The 21227-nt window shown below is 43.6% G+C and overlaps 1 protein-coding gene and 1 long non-coding RNA gene across 3 annotated transcripts; one reads left to right on the forward strand and one right to left on the reverse strand.

Moving 5' to 3' along the window:
- Window positions 1-2055: 2055 nt before the first annotated feature.
- Window positions 2056-5067, reverse strand: LOC310907656 (gallinacin-10-like; the record flags this gene model as incomplete). Of its 2 annotated transcripts, XM_083858065.1 has the most annotated exons (3): window positions 4926-5067; window positions 4541-4673; window positions 2056-2437 (listed from the first exon to the last, which is right to left on the reverse strand). In XM_083858065.1, the coding sequence occupies exons 1-3, from the start codon at window positions 4981-4983 to the stop codon at window positions 2422-2424; spliced, it is 207 nt and encodes a 68-aa protein (XP_083714191.1). In that variant the 5' UTR covers window positions 4984-5067. The 2 variants fall into 2 exon arrangements, with proteins under 2 accessions (XP_083714191.1, XP_083714192.1); XM_083858066.1 differs by lacking the exon at window positions 2056-2437 and having other exon boundaries at window positions 4537-4673.
- A 115-nt stretch (window positions 5068-5182) lies between these two features.
- LOC310907657 lies at window positions 5183-6568 on the forward strand. The gene is made up of 3 exons (XR_014589683.1): window positions 5183-5392; window positions 6198-6288; window positions 6511-6568. It is a non-coding gene; the product is annotated as an uncharacterized lncRNA (long non-coding RNA).
- Window positions 6569-21227: the final 14659 nt, after the last annotated feature.

A 21227-nucleotide genomic window follows, 5' to 3' on the forward strand; every position in this document is an offset into this window, starting at 1 on the left:
GGAATATCAACCAAAACAACTCTTTTCTCCCATAGCTTGAACACTATCAAAGAGTTTGGTTCCAGCTGCTGCCCTGCCATCCCTCTGAGGGAAAACACCAGTGGTGTCCTAGGAGACAAGTTCTCAATAGATATGGAATGACGAAATTCCTGGGAAGAGCTCTCAGTGGTCACTGCAGGAGAGAAACAGGGCAGGGAATTGGGAAGACACAAGCAGATCCCTGTAGGGTCATCAACAGAGGAGAGCTGTGGGAGTTGTCTCACACGGGGCCAAGCCCAGGTTCCACTCAGGCTCATGGGGAGTGCAGAGGTGAGATGGACACTCAAGGGGCTCCAAAAAAAATTGGGCACAAATGGAAGAATGAGCCTGCAGTGAGGGTGGCTGCTGGGCTGAAATGCCAGACCTTGATGGACATAAGGTCCAGCATCCAGAGACAGAAAGGGAGACAATCCCATTTGGAATAACGCCTCTGTGATTTATACACCTGAGATGTGTTTAGAGAGATTTATACACCAGAGATTGGGGTAGCAGGGAAATCCGAGGCTCAGTCTGTTCTGAATTTATCCAGATTTAATACCAGAGATTTTCTTCGGGATGTTGTGATTTAACCCAAGCCAGAAAATCAGCCCTTGCTCACTTCTGCCCCAGTGGAATGGGGAGAAAACCAGAAGAGTAAAAGTGAAAAAACTTGTGGTTTGAGGTAGAGACAGATTAATAGCTAAAACAAAAGCCGTGCAAGAAAAGCAGAACAAGGAATTTATTCACCACTTCCCATGGGCAGGGAGGTGTCCAGCCATCCCCAGGAGAGCAGGAATTCACCCCATGTAACAGTGACTTGGGAAGAAAAACTCCATCACTCCAAATGTTTCTTCTTTCCTTGTTCTTCCTGCAAATTTTATTGCTGAGCATGACCCCACAAGGTCTGGAATATCCCTCAGGTCATCTGGGGCCAGCTGTCCTGGTTCTGTCCCCTCCCAACTCTTTGTCACTCCCAGCCCTCTGGTTGGTGGGGTGGAGAGCAGAAAAATCCTTGACTGAGTCTTGCTTAGACCTAAAAAAACACCCCGAATTATCAGCACTGTTCCCAGCACAAATCCAAACACCCACTCTGTACTGGAAAAGGAATTAAATCCATCCCAGCCAAAACCAGGACACAGAAAGAACTTGAGGGATGTAGAACCAACCATCAATGTCTGTTTTGTAAGTTGGACGTGACCAAGTTAAGGGCAGTGAGATGTCCTTGTTACAGTGTGTTCTTTAAATATTGAATTTTGTGACTGTTGTTGAGAACAGGTCTGATGTTCTAAAACCCAATCTATACATCACCCAAAATCTTGTCTTTGCTCTGTGGAGGGAGAGTTCAGACCCCACCAGTGTGTTAATAAATTCAGGTTCGTGTGTGTATATTTTTAATGCATATATATATATACATACACACACATATATAGAATATATATACATTATATAATTAATATATTAATTAATATATACTTAAGTATAAGTAACATATTAATATATTTAAGATATAATATATTAATATATCATTAATATTTTAAATTTAATGCATGTATATTTACATACATACATATATATATACACACACATATGTATACATATATATAATATATATATATATATTTATATATATATATAATTTCCAATACTGCAGGTGTTTATTGGTCACTATATCATCATCACTGTGTTAATAAATTCAGGTGTGTCTGTATATTTTTAATACATATATATATATATATATACATATAATTTGCAATACTGCTGGTGTTTATTGGTTGCCATATTGTCATGCAATTATTCTCTCTCAAGAGTTGCCTGTACAGTTCTTCCCACTCAGCTTTCATTCCTGTCATCTTAAACGCTTTATTACCATCATCAAAACTGCTCTTTTAGTTCCTCTTTTAGTTGTTCCCTTTCCCAAATCCTTTGGGAATATGTGAGACTGCACAGACTCACTTCTTTCAAAAATGACTGCATCCCTCTGAGCCTTGAGTCAAGACCAGAGAAGAAATTACTGTGAGTGACGAAAAAGATCATGGGTTTCGGTTTAAGAAAACCTTTATTTTCACATGCAAATAAAATAATAATATATATATTGCTTCACATCCTCCAAGAGCTGCATGAGCCTGAAGTGATTGAACCTCCAAACACCCCTGTGAGGTAGGCTGGAATAGGTGGCCAAGGAGCCAAAGTGGCTTGAGGATTAAAAGCAAAAAGGGAGTGACTTCAGCGAGGAAAAACCCGGATCTCCAGAAGCGGTGTGCTAACAGGACATGCCCTCTGGAAGCTTCTTTTAATGCTCATGTGCAGGAGGCTTTAGATAGAGGAGGAATCCTGGAAAATCAGCTCCTCAAGGGTGGAAATGTTGCTGGTACAAGGGCTCTGATCCAGGAAAGCCTTTTCTTCTTATTCTGGCAAAATCCTGAAAAGATAAAAAGGATCTTGTTATTGTGCTGCAGTGCCACCTCAACTCATCCTCTAAAAGCCTCAACACCTTCTAATCACCTTTCAAAATGAACCTACAGGGAATGTTCAGCCTGCAGGTTTAAAAACCTACATCTCTGTGTTGGGTGTCCAGGTCTGCAGGTAACAGTGTATAGGAACTGTGGCCACTGGCAAATGAGTTATATGACCACTTGTAATGACATTTTTTATTCAATTTACACCAAAATAAAGATTGGGGATTTGATGTAGTTACTGAACCCACAAGTTTAGTGCCATCTGAAGTAGTCTGGGGTATCTGCTTGGCCTCCAGACATCTATCTTTTCTGAAAATCAGTGTTTTCCCTTAGAGCTAACTCAGCCAAATACATTGATATTATTTAAATACTACAAGACACCTCAAATGCCACTAAACATCTCAATGTATCCTGCTGAATCAAGCCCTTCATGTCCAAGTTCAAAGATTTGTTTTCAAGCAACTTGAGCTGGAAAAAGAAATTTATATTGTACTTCAGAATACCCTGTTGGTTTTAACTTCTACTTTTGTATTGGTCAGCTCAGTCAAAAATCAAACAGCCAATATAAGAACTTTAATCCTGAACACTAACATCCATCAGTATCAGGTACATTCTTCCAAGAAAGAGTATTTCTGTAGGAAAATTACACCTGAAACCAAACTCAAGAGGTCTTGTTCTTTTCCCAGGCTCAGTTTCCTTTTGGTCAAGTCTAGCAGATGTTCTGACAGAAATTAGACGCTGGAGATCTTCCACCTGCTCCTACCAGTCCATTTGCTATTGATGGAAATTGATTCCCAGTGGAATTACTCATCCAAGGAGGATGAGTGGTCACAGACACTTAGGGATCACATCACTCCTTTGTAAAAGCATCTAATATCAGGTTCCTTCTGTTCCATTTACTTTCCTGAATTCCCCAATGCATCCTTAGCATTTTATTCTTTAACATCTTATTCTCCTGCCAACAAACCTGTCCTGTTATTGGAATTACTTGGATTTCCTGAAACCACTGAGGATCCCCATTTGCTGAATAAATGTATAAAACATTTTTTCTAGAATCATCTCATCAGATTCCTTCAGTTTCTGGGAACCTTTAAACCCTGACAATTCCATAAATAACAGAATCACAGAATAAAGAGTTCTGGAAAATTCAGACATTCGCAGATCTGAGTTCTCTCTTTGTTTTGAGCCAAGGTCTGTCCAGTCACATCAATGGCTGGGGATCTGCCTGAACATCATGGCTGGGATGAATTATAGCATCACACCAGTCCTCTACTATCAAAAGTACAGGAAGATCTCCTAATCTGGCACTAAATTTGAGGGGTGTGAATGCCAGTGCAGCTGGCAGGGATCATCTCGTGGCCATTAATGGAACAAAGTTATTCTAAGAATTAAGTAACTGGAGAATATGTTTTATTTTAAGCTGAAGGGCATTCCCCAAAAGCATGTTCAAAACCTCAAGGAAAGAAAAAAAGAAAAAATCTGGCCATCAGAGAAACTTGAGACATTATTAGAAAGTTGTTTCCAAGGCCAAAAGTGAAATGCACACCCAAGTCTCCACTCACTGATGAATTTACTCCTCTTCACCTTTCTAAGAGCTGTGCAGTGGTGAGAGGAAGGTGAGGTGGGGAGAAGTTGAGAAACAGAGTTCTGTGAACCCTTTTCCCCCTTTAAATGTACATTTTCTAGGTGAATTTTAAAATAAAAGCAGAGGGACAATAAAATGTTTCCCCTGACAGGTATAAATACTGTGAAGTGTTCTCATAATAATTTCTTGAAAAATACTTTCTTTCTTTCCCCTTAAAAACTAAAAATAATGTGGAAAAGCACCAAATTCTTGGAAATTTTGACCTTTCTGAACCCTTTCTCCCACACATAACTTCCATCCAAATGGATTTTCTCTCTAAACACACATTAACATTACACACATGTTCATCCTCCCTCTGGACTTCCCCACTGGCGGTTGTCCTGCAAGACCTCTGGAGTTTTGCTGATTATTCACAGAAAGAGTGGATAAAAGAGGGGACCTTCCGAGGCCCCTGAGATGTTTTGTCCCCTTTGTCACTTACTTGGAGCAGCAGTTCAGCAGCCCGGAGTGGCAGGTCCCCTTGACAGCGAAGGTGGGTGGACATGCCCCGGCGCGGCAGAAATTTCCCTGGTTCCGGCACTCCACGGTGTCAGCAAAAAAAGGGTCTGCAGAACCTGTGGGGAGTGGCAGGAGTTAAAATCTCAGTTTTTCTGCCTGGAATGAGCAGAGGTGAGTGCTCAACAAATCATGTGTTGTCCTTTTTAGCCAAGAGGGGCATCCTGAGCACAGATGCTCCTGGTCCCACCTGCTGCACCATCTCCGTGGGTTCAGATTTTGCCTTTCAGCTGATGGTGGCTTTTTCCCCCCCTGTGAACCCTCTTCTGCTTGCAAACCTTTTTGCTATTTATAGGATTTTTGCTTCTCACCTGAAGTAGCCTGGAAGAGGAGGAGGAAGACAGAGAAGAGCAGGTAGAGGATCTTCATGGCTGTCAGTTGCTCGTGGCCTGTGAGGTCCTGCAAAGCAGCTGGAAGACCAATGGTGCCTGGAGCGAGGAAGGGCTGGACAGACCCCTGGTATTTATAGGGCCTGTGGGGTTGTGCAAGTGTGACAAGTCAATGAGTAACTGCCTTGACCTTTCTGGAGAGGAATTGGTTGTATCCCCTTTATCACAGGTGGCAGTGAACGTGTTGCAATCCCCCCAAGGGTGAATTTCCACTTCATGTGTCGGTTATATAATCTGACCATCAGCCAAGCCTGACTGAGCTGCACCAATTTTCATGGCTTTTGGAAACCTCTGTCCAACACAGCCACCAGGATGGGTTGAGGGGACTTGGAAGTCAGTGACCATTGGTGTGGGGACTCAACTTTCACCCTCACTCACTGTCAATTCAGGTAACATTTTGTCTCCATCTCCCCATCCCCGTCGCCAGGCGGATGATGTCAAAGGCAGAGGAAAGCATTGGGAAATGCTTTGAGGTGATGCAATTGTTCTTTGTCACTTTTTAAACAGGTCTCAGGACAGCCTCATCCACCGCAGGGGGCTGACACAAAACTCTCCGTCTCCTTCAATCCTCACTTGCATCATAGAATAGAATGGTTTGGGTTGGAAGGGACCCTAAAGATCATCTAATTCCAACGTCCCTGCCATGGGCAGGGACACTTCCACTAAAACAGGTTATTCCAAGTCCATTCAGCCTGGCATTTCATCCCACATTATTCCCACTGCTTTACCTTCAGCCTTAAGGCACAAATTCTGACCTCTTTGCACTCAGTTCCAGTCTGTCCGTATTGAAAACCTCAGGAGTTAGGAGTTCTAACACTCACTAATATATCTCTTTTTTTCTAAAGGAAATAATGCACAAGTTTGTGATACAATGCCAAATATTTTTCCCCTTATTGCTCCAGAAGGTTGGGAGAATGGGCTGATTCCACAAGAATCATGTCTGACATAATGAAGGGCAACATCTTCTGGGGCTTCACTTCAGAGCATGATTGCTGTGGCTGTAAATTTTCTTGAAAGGAGATCAATGCAGGGAAGGTTCTTCTTCATGAAATCCTGGGCTAATAAACAGGTTAAACACTGTCCCAGCCCAGGTGTTTCTGCAGTTCCTACCTCTGACATTCTGGTTCAGTGGTTTGCTTCCTTATTACCTTGTTTATTGTATTTAACTCAGAGTTAATGGCATTTTTGTTCCAGGAATTGTTGGAAGGATGAAAACATTACTGAGGTTTATGTTTAATTTGCACGGTAATGGGGCAGCTCGAGCAGCTGAGAGAGAGGCAACAAAGTGAGTTTATGCAGCAAGTAACAGCAAGATAAACACTGATTTGCCTCTTCCACTCATAAAATCCAATTAACCAAGAAATGCCAAGTGCTCCCTTTTTGTCCCTTTTTTTTTTTTTTTATCCTTCCCTTGAAAATGAACTTTTCCTTTGCCAACAACTCTCCAGCTTTCCCCATTTCTAATGGAGAAGAATTTTAATTTTTCACCCCTCTCTTTTCTCTTTAGTGGGATACAGAGAGGTAAACGCCTGACTTGCAACTTCAGCATGAATAAACCAAAAAATAAAACTCATTTGTTTTTCTCAAGACCCATTGAAACATGAATTCACCTCACCTGTCTTTCACACAGACTGAACAGTGTGGGAATGCTGTGCAAGTGGAAGCACTTGTCCATAAAACATCCATGTTAGGGAGGAGGGGTGTTTTTTCCCAAATAAAATCAGAGTGTGGCACTGGAGAAGGTTGTGATTACCTCTTGTTGTTTGAATAAGCTCCATTCACTTCCATGGCTTTACTCTTTCTCTCCTCTGGAACAGAGTCAATCTATTATTAGAGTTAAATGATTTAAATTTCATTGATATGGATTGCCATAGCACTCAGATTTTGCTGAACAAGCTCCTTTCTTGTAGAAGGAAAACAGCCTTCTAGGAAATAGGGAAGATTTTTACAATGAGAGTGGAAAAACAGTGGCACAGGTTGCCCAGAGAGGTGGTGGATGCCCCTAGAAACAATCAAGGATGGGGTTTGGAACAATCTGGTGTAGTGGAAGGTGTCCCTGCCCAAGGCAGGGGGTTGGAATGAGATGAGCTTTAAGGTCCTTTCCAGCCCAAACTCTTCAAGGATTCCATGGTTCCATGATCCTATGAAAGTGACCAACATTTTGAGCCCTGCTGGCACAGGCAACCCAAAAATGTCATTCAGAGCAAGAGGAAAATTCCATGACTTTGACTTCTAACAAAAACAAAGACAGGTGCAAACTGGTTGCTTAAAACCAGGCAAAACTTGTATAAAGCAGGAAAGGAGCAGAACAATTCATGCAGCACAGCAGTGACCTGGGGCTGGAACATGGAAGTGTGTGCACAGAACTGTATCCCACAGTACCCAGAGCCAGGATGAAGTCCTGGAGATCTCTGTTGAACATTAACTTCCACACATGAGCTGGAGATTCAAGGAGCTGGAAATATCCACCCCAGAGAAATCAAGTTCTCTAAGCAAAGAGGAGCTGGGGGGACTTTGCAATTCAATTTTCCTGAATTTTGCCCCAGCAGCCCCTTTCCAGAGGTGATACTGCAAGGAAAATCTGAAATGTTGAGTGGGGAAAACCTTTGTAAATAGCATTTCAAGCTGATTTTTCAGTCTTCTGCAAGATAAATTTGGGTGGTTTTTTTTCTCTTGTTCCCTCCTTGGGTAACAAACTACCCCCATAATAACTCACAGCAAGCACCGTACATGATGTTATATAGAAAAGGTTTTCCTCAGTATTTTCTCTTAAGTGTGACTTATCAGCTAATGACAAATGAAAAGAAGTCTAAGAACTACTTCATTTTTGAGAAAGGTTGTTTAAAATAGGGTACATGTATTTGGATGGTGGCAAAACTTCATTTTACTATTATAACTGTAAATCAGCCTTTAAAATCTCATAGGCACAGGGTTATTTAAGAAATCATTTGCTTATGTTCCATTAAAACCAAATGCATGTTAAAACAGAACCTGTTATTCTCCTGGCTTTCCTAATTATGGCAGAAATCATTATTATAGAATCACAGAATCATGGAATGATTTGGGTTGGAAGGGACCTTAAAGATCATCCAGTTCCACCTCTGCCATGGGCAGGGACACCTTCCACTAATCCAGATTTCTCCATCTGGAACAGCCTGGTCTAATGGAAGGTGGAATATTTGGGGTCCTAATATTTCTGAGGGTCCAGCCCTTGCAGAGAAATGGCTAAAATCAATTAATGAGACTGCATGATCAAGTGTGTCTTGAAAAAGCAAAAAGGTTTTAATAAGGAAAGAAAATAATACAAACACAAAAGCAAAGCCAAGCACAGTGTAGGGACAGGTCCCATGCCTGCTACAACACCCTGAAAATGGATTGAGCCTCTTTGTTCTCTCTCTTTAGAGCTCAATAGTTCAGGTGGACTGTTTGGCCCCTGGCCCAATGAAATCAGCAACAGGCTTTGAGTTACATTTTCCAAGCCTAGCCAATGCCTCTGTGCTGGCACTGAGCTAATTACTGACAGGACAGCAAAGATGTTTCTGGGTTCTTTACCTTACAAAAAAATGCAAGAGGTGAGTCTTAAACCTTTCACTATATGGAAACACCTGCTGGGGGTGTGAGGTGTATGCCAACAGTGGAACATCCTTGGAACTGTTCAAATCCAGGCTGGATGAGGCTTAGAGGAGCCTGCTGTAGTGGCAGGTGTTCCTGCCCATGGCAGGGGGTTGAAACTGGATGGGTTTTAAGTTCCCTTCCAACCCAAACCATTCTTTGATTCCATGTTTCTACCCTTTGGCATCATCCTGCCAAGGGCACAATGAGAATGGGAAAAAGAGGGCCAAGGTTGCTTCATCCATGTAAATTTATTAGTAGACATCCTCTAATAGATTCACTTGGGTCTTGCACACAATGTTCCCACATGTCACTTGTCATTAGAGTGGTCTGTGCTATTTCCTACGGGCTAAATGGATGCACAGGGCAGGTTTTACCTCTGTTTCTCCATCAGTCCTCACTGCGTTTGGCAACAGCTACAAAGGTCTCCTATTAAAGAAATATCCTAAATTTTTTAAGATGAGGAAAAGTACAGCAGATCAGTTAATAAATTCTGGTGTGTGAAACACCCACTGGTGTCACTGAAAGGGCACAAAGGGAGGCCCCTGCACGTTTAAGGTTCAGGGATGATGCCGTGCAGAGGTCTGGGAACCTGGTCAATTATTACCTGCCCTTGGCTGCTTTGGTCTCAACTGCTCGTGCCCTCGTGTTGCAATCCACTGAGTCAACATTAAATAGACATTTAAGTGATAGCACTGAACATCAGCCGGGAGAATGTACTGTCCTCTGAGCCTCTAAACTGAAGGGGAATTCCTCTGTGGAGGGGAGGGTGAGAAGGAATAATAATCAGGGTTTCAGAGGAAGGAGGAAGGCAGGATCTCCTGACTGGTACATCTCTGGTCCTGATGTGGAGTTCCCTGATCTGTCACACAGCCTTAGTGCTGCTGCTTTTCCTGAAAAATACTGAGATTTCTGTGTGGATGGTATCCTACTGAATAACACAGATGCCTTAATTTTTAAGAGTTTTGTACAGTTGATGACAAACTAAAACACTACAAGGGCAGGAATGCATTTCCCACACCCAGCAAGTATTTTCCATAGGGGAGAAAGTATAAGACTCACCCCTTGCATTTCTTACAAGGTAAAGAACCCAGAAATTTCTTTACCCTTCTGACATTGATTGTCTCAGTGCCAAGAGAGAAGCATCTATTGCACTTTTTCATTGTTCTTCAAATCCTGTACCTCTCCCTATTGGCAGCAAGCCAAATTGTCCCTCCTAGAATATTCAATATTTAGGAAGGAGCACAAAGGAAGCACGGGGCTTTTTGGAGTGTTTCTAGCAGGGTGTCAGAGGATTTCTCAGACACCTGTGAGTGGCTTTTCTTTTGTTTTCTGTAACATTTGTTATTTTTCACTTATGAAACCTTTTACTTTACAAAACACCTCTGAAGAGCAGTCTCACTAAAATTATTTTAAGCCAATCTTCAAGGGCTGGACTCTCAGAGATTGATACATTTGCAAGTGGTTCATCACACTCTGACCACGTATTAAACTGTATCACAGAAATGTCTTCATTGGACAGTGAGCAGGGTCTAAATGCTTCCCTCTGCATCATTTAAATGTCTACTCCTGTGGTGTATTGGGTAGGTTCTGCTGCCTTCAGAAACATCAAAAAGAGACTCTTGGAACTCCGCTGGTTCTTGTTAGGTAGGAAGCTGCTAATGCTGCAGCCACAAGAATTGGGTTCATATATATTTATATCTATAATCAGTCAGGTCAGCGTGGCACTGACCTTCTTGTTTTCATCTGTAGTAGACAACTCCCTTGTGCCTGCTACATCCAAGATCACATTACAATTTATTGAACTGCAGCTAATTCAGGTAGCAGAGTGTGAGCAGTGATTCAGGATGCCACTAGTGAAAACTCATCATCTGCAATATTCATTATTAGAACAGCCCTGGCAATTTTGTCCTCTGCCAAAAATTCCTGGGTTATTTCCATGATTAGTCCTGGCTAGGAACTATTCCAGCAGACAGCCTGGTGTGGTCACCTTGGACTGGAAGCCAAGAATTGCACAATATGGGTATGGTCAAATGCTGCAATGACAGAACCCAGAGAAAGGCTTTGTTACAAGTCCAAAAGCTTTCCATACTATATTTGCAAGTAATTGCAAGTAATCATATTGCAATTATTCATATTTGTCTGGTTTGGCACCAGCTGCAAATGAACCTTTAAGAAGATGTTTCACCAAGTGTCCTTCTCCCCCTCCTCATGGCTTAGTTGTCTTGAATTCCTCTGTCTTGCTGTAGCAATCTTTCTTCTGCTATAAATGATAACTAATAATAATTAAAATTTTGAGATCTAAACGTCTGTCTTCCACACAAGTCAGTGTCCTGATCAAAGTTTGGAATTGCACAGAGTTTCATTCCTGTCTCTGCTTGGATGCCACTGTCCCCAAGAGAAACCACAATGATTGTGGATGTCTAAATCCCACTCTGAGCCAAACACTGCAGATCTCCACTTGCACAGATGGCACACAGTGGGAGGTAGCACTAAAAGAAAAGGTATCACTGACCTAACAAAAAAGTGTGTCCATTCAGTTATAAAAGATGGCTTTAAATATCATATCACATCACAGGATGGTTTGGGTTGGAAGGACCTTAAAGAACATCCAGTCCCATTCCCTGCCATGGGCAGAGACACTTTCCATTATCCCAGGTTGCTCCAAGCCCTGTCCAGCCTGGCCTTGGACACTTCTAAAGAACAAAGAAAACCAGCTACCTGGAGGAGTCACCTGAAATAATTGGATACTTTGATTTACTCAGTTATCTCATTTCTAGCCCTCTGAAAAGACAGCCCACAACTTGGAAGGTCAATATCAGGGGCAAAACCCAGTTGTGCAAGCCATGACATCATCAAGCACGTCACCGATTTCCAGTGAGCCAATGAGTGCATTGTGTAATGGAGGGGCTGGACCTGGGGGTGGAATTTGCTTTCTCGCACTCAATGGGCCACATCTGCTGGGCAGTGGCTGGCTCTTCACTTGTTCCTACATCATCTAATTCTTTGCTTCCCAGGTTCTAGTTTAGATTTCAATTTATTTTTTTTTCCTTGAAACTTATTTTACTGAAATTATTTTTTTCCTGGAACTACACCCCTTGTGGATTGAAAGCACTTTTTAGATTACTGTGTTATGTCTTAGAAGTCACAGACACAGGACTCTGAGCATTTCCTTGATATCTGATGTTCTTTGAAAATCTCCTTGAGATGAGTGTGAGGGTGGTGAGTCCCTGGCACAGGTTTGCCCAGAGAAGCTGTGGCTGCTCCTGGATCACTGGAAGTGTCCAAGGCCAGGCAGGACAGGGCTTGGAGCAACCTGGGATAGTGGAAGGTATCTCTGCCCACCACAGGTGGGTGGAACTGGATGATCTTCAAGGTCCCTTCCAACCCAAATCATTCAGCCCAAAAAAGAAATTATTTGTACAGAACATGACCTTGAACACTCCCAGGGATGGGGCAGCCACAGCAATCTGTTCCAGGGCCTCACCACCTGCATTGCAAAAACTTTTTCTTATATCTAAAATTGACTCCCCTTTAGCTCAAACCCACCACCCCTTGTCCTGTCACAGCAGACCCTTGTCCCCATCTGGCTTTGCACCACCTTCATCCACAGACCTCATTTCTTGGTCTAAGGCTGACAAGAGAGTCACTGCTGCAGATCATCCATGAGAAACCCACTCATCCCTGTCCCATGCCCAAGTTACAGAAGGTCTCTGCACGTATTTTGGGATCCACTTTTGCCTCAGGATTGTCCTGGTGGCTGACAGGGGCTGCTGGGATGACTTCCCCTCTCTGAAGGCATTTTTGCAGGATTTCACCACGTGACTCTGGGGAGTGACAGGGCTGTTGTGGGGCTGATAACTGGATTAGCCGGAGCCAGAATTGCTCCTGCTACACTCAGCAGGACCTGGGATCATCCCCCACCCTGTCAGCTCACAAAATCCAAAAGCCCCTTTGGCAGCCTGTGCTTAACCTACCGCAGTCTGTCACCCCCCAGGGGACCCTGCTGAACCAACTGTGCTGGAAGAGCAGCATCTCCCAGCAGAGAGCAGCTCCCAGGGCAGCATCTCCCAGCAGAGAGCAGCTCCCAGGGCAGCATCTCCCAGCAGAGAGCAGCTCCTGAGGGAACAGGCAGCCTGGGAGCAGAGATGCTGATGGTGAAACCTCCCATTCATCACAGGAGCACAGCCACCACCTCCCCATCCCAGCTACCAGAACTAATCACAGCCCGGAGCAGACAAAATATCCACATTTTCCCCTCCCATGTGTTTTCCCTCCATGTGCTCTGTGTCAGGAGTTGTCTGGTGCTCAGATAGGGCTGCCCCTGGATCACATATTGAAGGATTGTGTTGTCATCCAGCCTCATCCTTGGGAACATCAGCCTGGGGAGTCCATAAGGCAAATCCTTAACTGTTCCTGGTGCACAGAATCCATCGTGCAGATCCCAACAGGCCAATCCATCACTGTCCTCCTTGGGGAGATAGAGCTGTTCCCATGCCAGCAAGGGGCACCTCAGCTTCACCTTTGCCTCCAGAGCTGGTTCCTTTGGGCAATCACCTCCCCATGGTCTCAAGACAGCACTGCCAGACTCCTCACCTTGAAGTAAAACCAGGGCGGCAGCAGCAGCCTGGAGGGAGGGATTCTTGAATTTCTGTGGTTTTTCATCCCAGCAACTGTGTTTCATTTGAAGTGGCTGCTGTGGGCCAAGCAGACAGGCAGAGCTTTGGGAGAAAAGGGGTTAATGACAAACTTGGGAAATGCATGAACTTGGAATAAACATAGTGATTTCCAGAGCAAATGTACAGAGCCTTTGAAATTAGGAAGAAAATCTTCACTATAGGGGTGGATGGGGCTTGGAGCAGCCTGGGATAGTGGAAGGTGTTCCTGCCCATGGCACAGGATGAAACTGGATGATCTTTAAGGTCCCATCCGACCCAAAATATTCCATTCCGTGATCTATCAGATGAATCTCTGGGAGAACCATAAATATACTTTCTGCCTCTCTCTCCTTTCCTTCCATCTCTTTCATTTTATCTCTCCATTCACAGATATTTTTTCCCCACCAGGCTGGTCTCTGTGCTGGGGAATGAGGTTTGCTCCAACTTCAGCACTGCAGCAGCTGTACAATCCAGCATGGGAGAATACCTCAAAAAACAAGAAAGTCACAGAGTTGGTAATTTTTGATCTCCCTTCCTCACAGACATGTTGACATGGCATAAACCATCCTGACTCTCATCTGCTGAAGATGAGAGTTCAAGATGAGTTCAAGATGATTTTCAATGACCCCAAGTTCCCTCTGCACAGAGGTCTCCCCAGAGCCACACAGGGCCAATAGCTCCTGCTCCCCTGTGCATGACTTTGCTGGGAAACCACGTCTTGGATGGCAGCACCTCACCTCCTCCTTCAAAGATAGGATTCCTCCTGGGTAATGAACCACACACTTCTAAGAAAACTGATCTTTGGAAAGGCCAAGACTTCCTAGCAACATTAAGGGCTGCGTTTCTCAAGAGTTATCTGTACATTTTCACTCCCACGACTTTGCTGGAGTGCAAAACAGAGTTTAACCCACCCTTTACCCCCATCTCCAGCCCTCCAGAGGGGCAGTGAGGTTGGGTTTGTGGGTGTGGGTGCAAAGGTCCTTTCCAGTTCAAAGCACTCTGTGATTCTGAGCCAATGAGGGTGGCTGGCCACATCCACACTGTTAAATTCCTTCACTGTCAGGAACAGGTGTCTGGATTAGAACTATCCACAGGGAGTGGTCCTCAGTCCAAACCAGCCCCCATGGATTTGTGACAGTTGGTTTGGGCCCAAACTGAGCCAGTTCTGCTGATGTAACAGGTCCTGTACCTCTGTCCCTGCACTGTTTTACTGCCAACATGGACAGGGTGCTGCTCCAGGACATTTTGTTATGGATGTTCTCACAGGAGAGGGTAGATAGAGCCTTTCCTTCCCTCCTTCCCCTCCACTCACTCCTCCTGCCCCAGGACACTCAGCAGTTCTGCTGGTACATTTTTTGGACCAAAGCTGTTGCAATCACACCACAAATAAGTGTAATCTCTGGCTTTTACCCTAAAAGCTAATTGGCCTTTCAGATTACAGCAGTTCTGTATTGAATCAGCCATTTCCCCCATGCAAAGGACAGAGGTCTTGTGCAGTGATTTAGTTGCAAGAACAGTTTTGGTTACAGGAATGTGATATAAAATCTCAGAAGTATAAAGGAGGGAAGGAAGGAAGGAAGGAAGCAGCCAGACTGTTGGATCAAATCCCATTTGCAGACAGCTCCTGTTCTTACATAAGGGACAAAATCCCAAGGAAACGTTCAGGCAAAGGAAAGAAATTTGGTTGATTTTCCATGCTCAAAAGTCCAAGAGCTGTATTATTTCTCTATCAGCTTTGAGAGATAGGGAATGATGTGCTGAGAAGGGCCATCTGTTCCAGCCTCATCTTGCCATTTTCTTTTTTAGGAAAAATTCCCATCATGACTTTTTCACTGCAAATGTAAGGCAGAAAAAGTGTCTAAAACATTACTGAGGGCTTGAAAAGCTAATGGACTGTGATAGAGCAGGGAATATAATTAGAAGGATGGGTACCTACAAACTGATGAGCTCTGGTTTGTATTAATTTAGACATTTATTCATTTTTAAAATCTACTCTGGATTGCATCTCATTGCCAGGGCTGGTGTCTGCTCACAAGGGTGGTCCCTGTGCTTTTTCCAGGTTTTCTTGGAATTTGTTCTGATATTCACCCACTTCCTAAGACAGCCACCTGAAGATCTCTCATGAGTACATCCTGGGTCTGCACCTGGCAAAACAGCCAAAAAAATAGAAAAAAAAAAAAAGTTTACAAGAAATTAATTATGAATTAAGGTCTGGAATCTGACGACAAAGAAATTTTGACGATTTTCAGGCTTGGTGATTGCAACAGAGATAGAGATAACAAATTGCTTTGAGCCTTTTTTATTGTTGTTTTGCCCTGAAATAAATCCGAGGAAATATTTCTCTCTTGAAGTTTCTTAGCTGATAATCCATCCCATACTGGTTTATGGGCTGATTTTAAAGATATCAGTGTACAAGCTGAAAACCCTTTTGCTCCTGATTGCAGAGAAAGATAAATATCAACCACATGCTGTCAACAAAATGTACATTGGGAAAGAAATTACCCAGTGTCACAACCTGGGTTATTTTCCCCTAAATCCATTACCCCCATGTACTTCTGTTATATATTTTCCCACTTGCTCCATTTTATGAAGTTCCCTGCTGTTGGTGTGGCTTTTAAATACTTGAAATAAAATTGCCAAAACCTCACTCTTTGGGGTTTTTTTTTCCATGCCATGCTGAATGTATTTATAAAAAATTCATCCCCACATGGAAGACTGGGGCACCCCATGGGCAATCACAGCCCTGGAATCCCCATCCTGCCCCACACTAAGGCAGGAGTGAGATGAAAGCAGGGAAGGGGTGAGAGCACCAGGGTCAGGCTTGGCCAGAGAAAATGAGAGACACAAAATCTGTTAGAATCACAGAATCACTGAATTGTTTAGGTTGGAAAAGAGCTCCCAGACCACTGAGTCCAACCTGTGACCCATCCCCACCTTGTCACCCAGCCCAGAGCCTGGAGTGCCATGTCCATAGACACCTCCAGGGATGGAAACTCCACCACCTCCCTGGGCAGCCCCTTCCAACTCCTGACCACCCTTTCCATAAAGAAATTCTTCCTGGTATCTAAATGTTAACAGATTCCTCCATCACTTCCTCAGCAGCCACTTCATTGTTTGATGTGGCTGAGGGAATAAAGAGGTTAAAGATATTTTTTTTTTTTTCCTGGAATGAGCCTCCCTCCACAAACAGGAGGACCTGCAAACTGCCCAGAGAGGGTGTGGAATCTCCCTCACTGGAGATATTCCAGAGCTGTCAGGACACAACCCTGTTCAATGTCTTCTAGGATGAGCCAGCTTGAGCAAGGAGGTTGGGCCAAATGATCTCCAGTGGTGCCTTCCTGTTGGAACCCTGGGCACTGAGAATTTTACACTTTCTGTACTGACAGGCACAGAAAACACTGCATTTGACCTGAGGCTGTGGAAAAGGCTTCCAAAATTGAGTGACAGCACTGGGATTATGGGTGTATAGTTTGAATAGAAGTGTGTGATATCACATAGTGGACAACTTAAAGTTTAAGGTTTTAGAATATAGTAATATATATAGAGCAAGATAGAGGATTTTGGGCATAGGTTAATCTTTCTTTTTCACCTACTTCTTCATGGGTTTGGGTGGTATCTTATAATTGGTAGAAAAATTCACATTGCGGATCACAAGTGTTTGGTTATTGGGATAAAAGTAAAAATAATTTAGGTGTCATTTCATAATTGGACAGTTTGTCCTTAGAAGACCTTGTAAAGAGATAGAGACAGAGCCATTTTTCACTTTGTTAGCTAGAACTCACAACTTGTGAGACTGCACTATAGATAAGAATTAATAAACGTCTGAGTCTGAACACAACACAGTCTCTTGAGCATTGAATCCTGGCTCTAACAGAAAAGAAGATAAAAACTCCACACTTTCCAACCTTGTCCATTCTGTGTGTCTGTGATCTTTATCCTTAAGAAGGTCTAGCAGACCAAAAAAACCCTTTCCTTGGTCACTCACAGGGAGATGTGACCTTTTCCTTGACTTGGACACTGAGACTTGAGCCAGCAGAATGGAGAGAAATGAAAATGAAACTTCAGCTTCCAAAACAGTCATGGGATCATTCTAGAAGGAAGCCTGGTGACACAAGAGTGACACTGTTGCTTATACAGACAGAAAAAAAACAACCCAACCCCCCCAAAAAACCCCCAAACAAGCAAAGAAACAAACAAACAAACACACACACACACACACACAAAAAAAAAAAAAAAAAAACAAAAAAAAAAAAAAAAAAACAAACAACCAATCAAACAAAAAATAACCAACCAAACAAAATAAACTTGCTGTCTGACAAAACATAGCTCAAGTTTCTACAGTAAAACATTTCCACTAGACACAAAAAGTCCAGAGTTGAACCCAAATCTGTCACTGTGTGAAGAAGTCCCAGCTTCAGGTTTCACATCCTCCTCTGGTCAAGCTACTTCTATGTCAATATTCAGAGTAAACTATTTTGTGTAACAGATCTGGATAGGGCTGATCACAATTCCCTGAGAACTGGATTTTCACTGGAAAATGAAGTTATATAGGGAAGAGCATTTGTTGCAGGAATTTACAGCAATATGGAATATTTTAAGCCTTTCTCCCTCTCATTTCCCCATTTGATACAGACTCAAAGATTTCCTTGTTTATGCAAGACAGAGCATTTTAACTGGAAACATTCAGAGACTCTCAAGATTATGAAATAATCTTGGTCATTAAGTAGCTTATGACAACTTTCCTTGATTGGGAGACATCAAGTTCTACTCTGTGTTGAAGTGTGTCTGATTAAACCTTATCACCAGGCTCTTCATAGAGTCATCAAATGGTTTGGGTTGAAAGGAGTTCTTAAAGATCCCCCTGTTCCAACCCCCCTGCCATGGGCAGGGACAGACACCTTCCCTAGATTGTGACTCAAATCTCTCCTGCTTTAAAAATAAAAAAGCCTTTCAAAAGTCTTAAGAGTTTGGCCCTTTGGAAAGTGAGACTAGTTGTAAACTCAGCACTTTTTTATGAAATATAAAACTGTTCCAGTTGCCTGTAGTGAAAATACTTCTGAGAGAAGTCTGCAAGAATAATGGTTCCTACCAGATTTCCTTTCAAGAGACTTCCAGTTGTCTCAACAACAGCATCTTGAAAATTGTACTATTTGGGGCTTTTTCACCTGTGGAAGATTTGCAAAAGGAAATACCTGAGTTTCTCTCCACTCTGAGAAATCAAAGGGACAGAAAATCACATTATGGAGACAGAGCCAAAGACAAGGACATTTGACTTAATGATCTTTGTGGTCTTTTCCAACCTCGATGATCCTGTGACATTGAAAGCAATGAGGCAGCGACATCTTGAGGCAATCCCTGCTCACTCAACCCTTTGGAGGCACTCCAGGAGTTCTGGGATGAGGGATCTTGGGTCCTTTCTTACTGATCCATTGTCTTATCTCAGTTTGTCTCCTGTTTATATATTTTAAAATTCACCTTGAAAGAGCCCTTAAAGGATTTAAATTACTTTTTATGAATTATAACTCATATAAGGTCATGCTTACAGATTCAAGCCTGTTTTCCAGCCCTCCATCCTTTCTGTCCATCTCACCATGGGGAATAAAAAAAGACTAAGCAGAGAGAAAGATCCTGATGACCAGTCCTGATGGCTCAGTTCAGGCTTCCCACAGCCAGATGTTTCAACAGAATCAACAGAAAAACCTCATTGACATAGTGAAGCAAGTTCAGTGAGAGCCATCAAGGTGGTGAGGGAGTTGGATACAGGGGATGAAAGGAGACATGGGGAGAAATTGGATTATTCAATCTGAGGAAGAAAATACAAGGGGTTCTTATCCCATTTAACAGGTCCTTGCCTTTCCTAAGGGGTTTTGGGACCAGAAGAATTGATATCCAGACATGAAACCACATTAGGGTGCCCACTATTCCTGTCAGCAAAGATAAGGGAAAGCTGAAGTTGTACTTTGAAGAAGTCTAACTCTGAAGATACTTTGAACACTCTTCCAGCAAGGAAAGACCACTCTGCCATGGCTCATCCACTGCCCTTCAGCAGGGATTTGGAGCACAGAGTTACAGAGTGGGAGGGCAAAAGGAATTGTCCAGGAGATGCACATCTCATGTCCCCAGAGAGGGGGCATCCTGACCCCGGTGTGATTTGAACACACAGCCTTCTGATCTGGAGTCAGATGCGCTACCATTGCGCCACGAGGTCAGGGATGGGGGCACTCTCTGCTCAAAAATCATCCTGGAATTTGGGGTATTTTTTTTTTTATGAGGGATTTTGTTTGACCTGACACAGGAGTGGCACCATCTTTGCCTGCCTTGCCTTGCTAAACAAAGACGGCTCTAAATGAGATACTTCAGTGGAAGAAGCCAAAAATGGCCACTGCCCACAGTAGCCCTGCAGAGATGTCTCTAGAGAGACAGGAGAAATGTGGCTCAGCTCCTCCCTGGAGAAAGAGGTCCCATTCATCCAGGAATGGGATATCAAACTCATGATTCACAGGCCACAGGTCATAACCAAAGTGCAGGACAAAGCAGGGAGGTGTGGTGGGTGGCTGCTGCACTTTGCCTTGTGAGGAAGCTGAAGAGAGTGAAGGCTTTCTCTGAAAAGTGAAAAAAAAGCTTCACAACTACAGGCTCAGTAACTTCTGTAGGACCTAGACTTATCTCCACATGATAATTCCCTTGAAGACCAGTGTGGAGTGGTACAGTCAGTCCAGGGGACTCCTGGAGTGTTTAAGGATAATGATTCAGTGTAAGATGATGGAAATCAAGAGAGGTTCCTGATGAACATCATGAGGAGTGTTTTCAAGAAAAGAGTCAAAAAAGAAGAGTCTGGTCAACCCCACCTCAGAGGTCAGGTGAAGATCATGAAAGGAATATTCCTGAAATGAAGGAAGAATGTGGTGGTGACTGGAAAAAGGGACCATGGACTTCCCAAGGGCAGAACACTCTGGGACAACACAATTTCTTCCTCGATGGCCAAATGGACCCTGAGGAGCATAATTTATCTTGACTTTGGCTTCACCTCTCACAGGGTCTCCTAGACGTGTCCCTGCAGCAGGACACACACAGAGCAGCTCAGCTCAATCCAGAGGCAAAGCAAAGGGCCACAACCAGGCACTGGGGGGGTTGGGGTCAGTGTTGGCAGCCCAGGGGACCCTTCGCTACTGGATGTTGAACAGGGAGTGCTTTGGGGCTCTCTGTGGTGGGAGCAGAGGCTGCTCCACAGGAGGAAGGACATGGGCAGCCGGGAAGGGACACGGGGGTGACAAGGGGACAGGGCCAGTGGCGCAATGGACAACGCGCCTGACTACGGATCAGGAGATTGCAGGTTCGACTCCTGCCTGGCTCAACACTTTTAGCCCAAACAAGTTCCTCCTGCTCCCTTTCTCAGCACCTTCCTTCTCCTGCCCATCATCCATCAGCCCTCAAGCTCCTCACGTCCTGTCCCGCACTCCTGTTGTGGTTTGAAAGCAAAACAAGTGAGAGGCTCCAAGTCAGAGATACAATTTAATAAGAAGAAAGGTAAAAAGGCAAAAATAAAATAAAATAAAATAAAATAAAATAAAATAAAATAAATGCAATAGCACAAAGGACCACTGACAGAGTCAGAATACAGCCTGAGCAGGATGGTGGAAACAGTCCAGGTGAGATGGTCTTCCTGAAGCAGTGATCCTGTAGAAAAAGGTCTGGTAGCTCTGGTCCTCTGGGAATCCAGTAGGTAAGGGCTGCTTGTACTGTTCCAAATCCCAGATTATATCCAGGTGAGAATGCTTGGCTCCTCCCCCTGGGTGGAACATCTCACAATGGGATGATGAGTTGTGAAGTGGGTCCTTGATGGCTCATTAAACAGAGACAACTCCTAGAGGGAGTTACCTGTGAGTCATGGGCAAGGTGTTGATGGGCCATTAGCAGAAGACAGCCCTACACTAGAGCACTGCCCCACTTGGTT

The sequence above is a fragment of the Zosterops lateralis genome (assembly GCF_965231275.1).
Source record: "Zosterops lateralis genome assembly, chromosome: 3".
Classification (NCBI taxonomy): Eukaryota; Metazoa; Chordata; class Aves; order Passeriformes; family Zosteropidae; genus Zosterops; species Zosterops lateralis.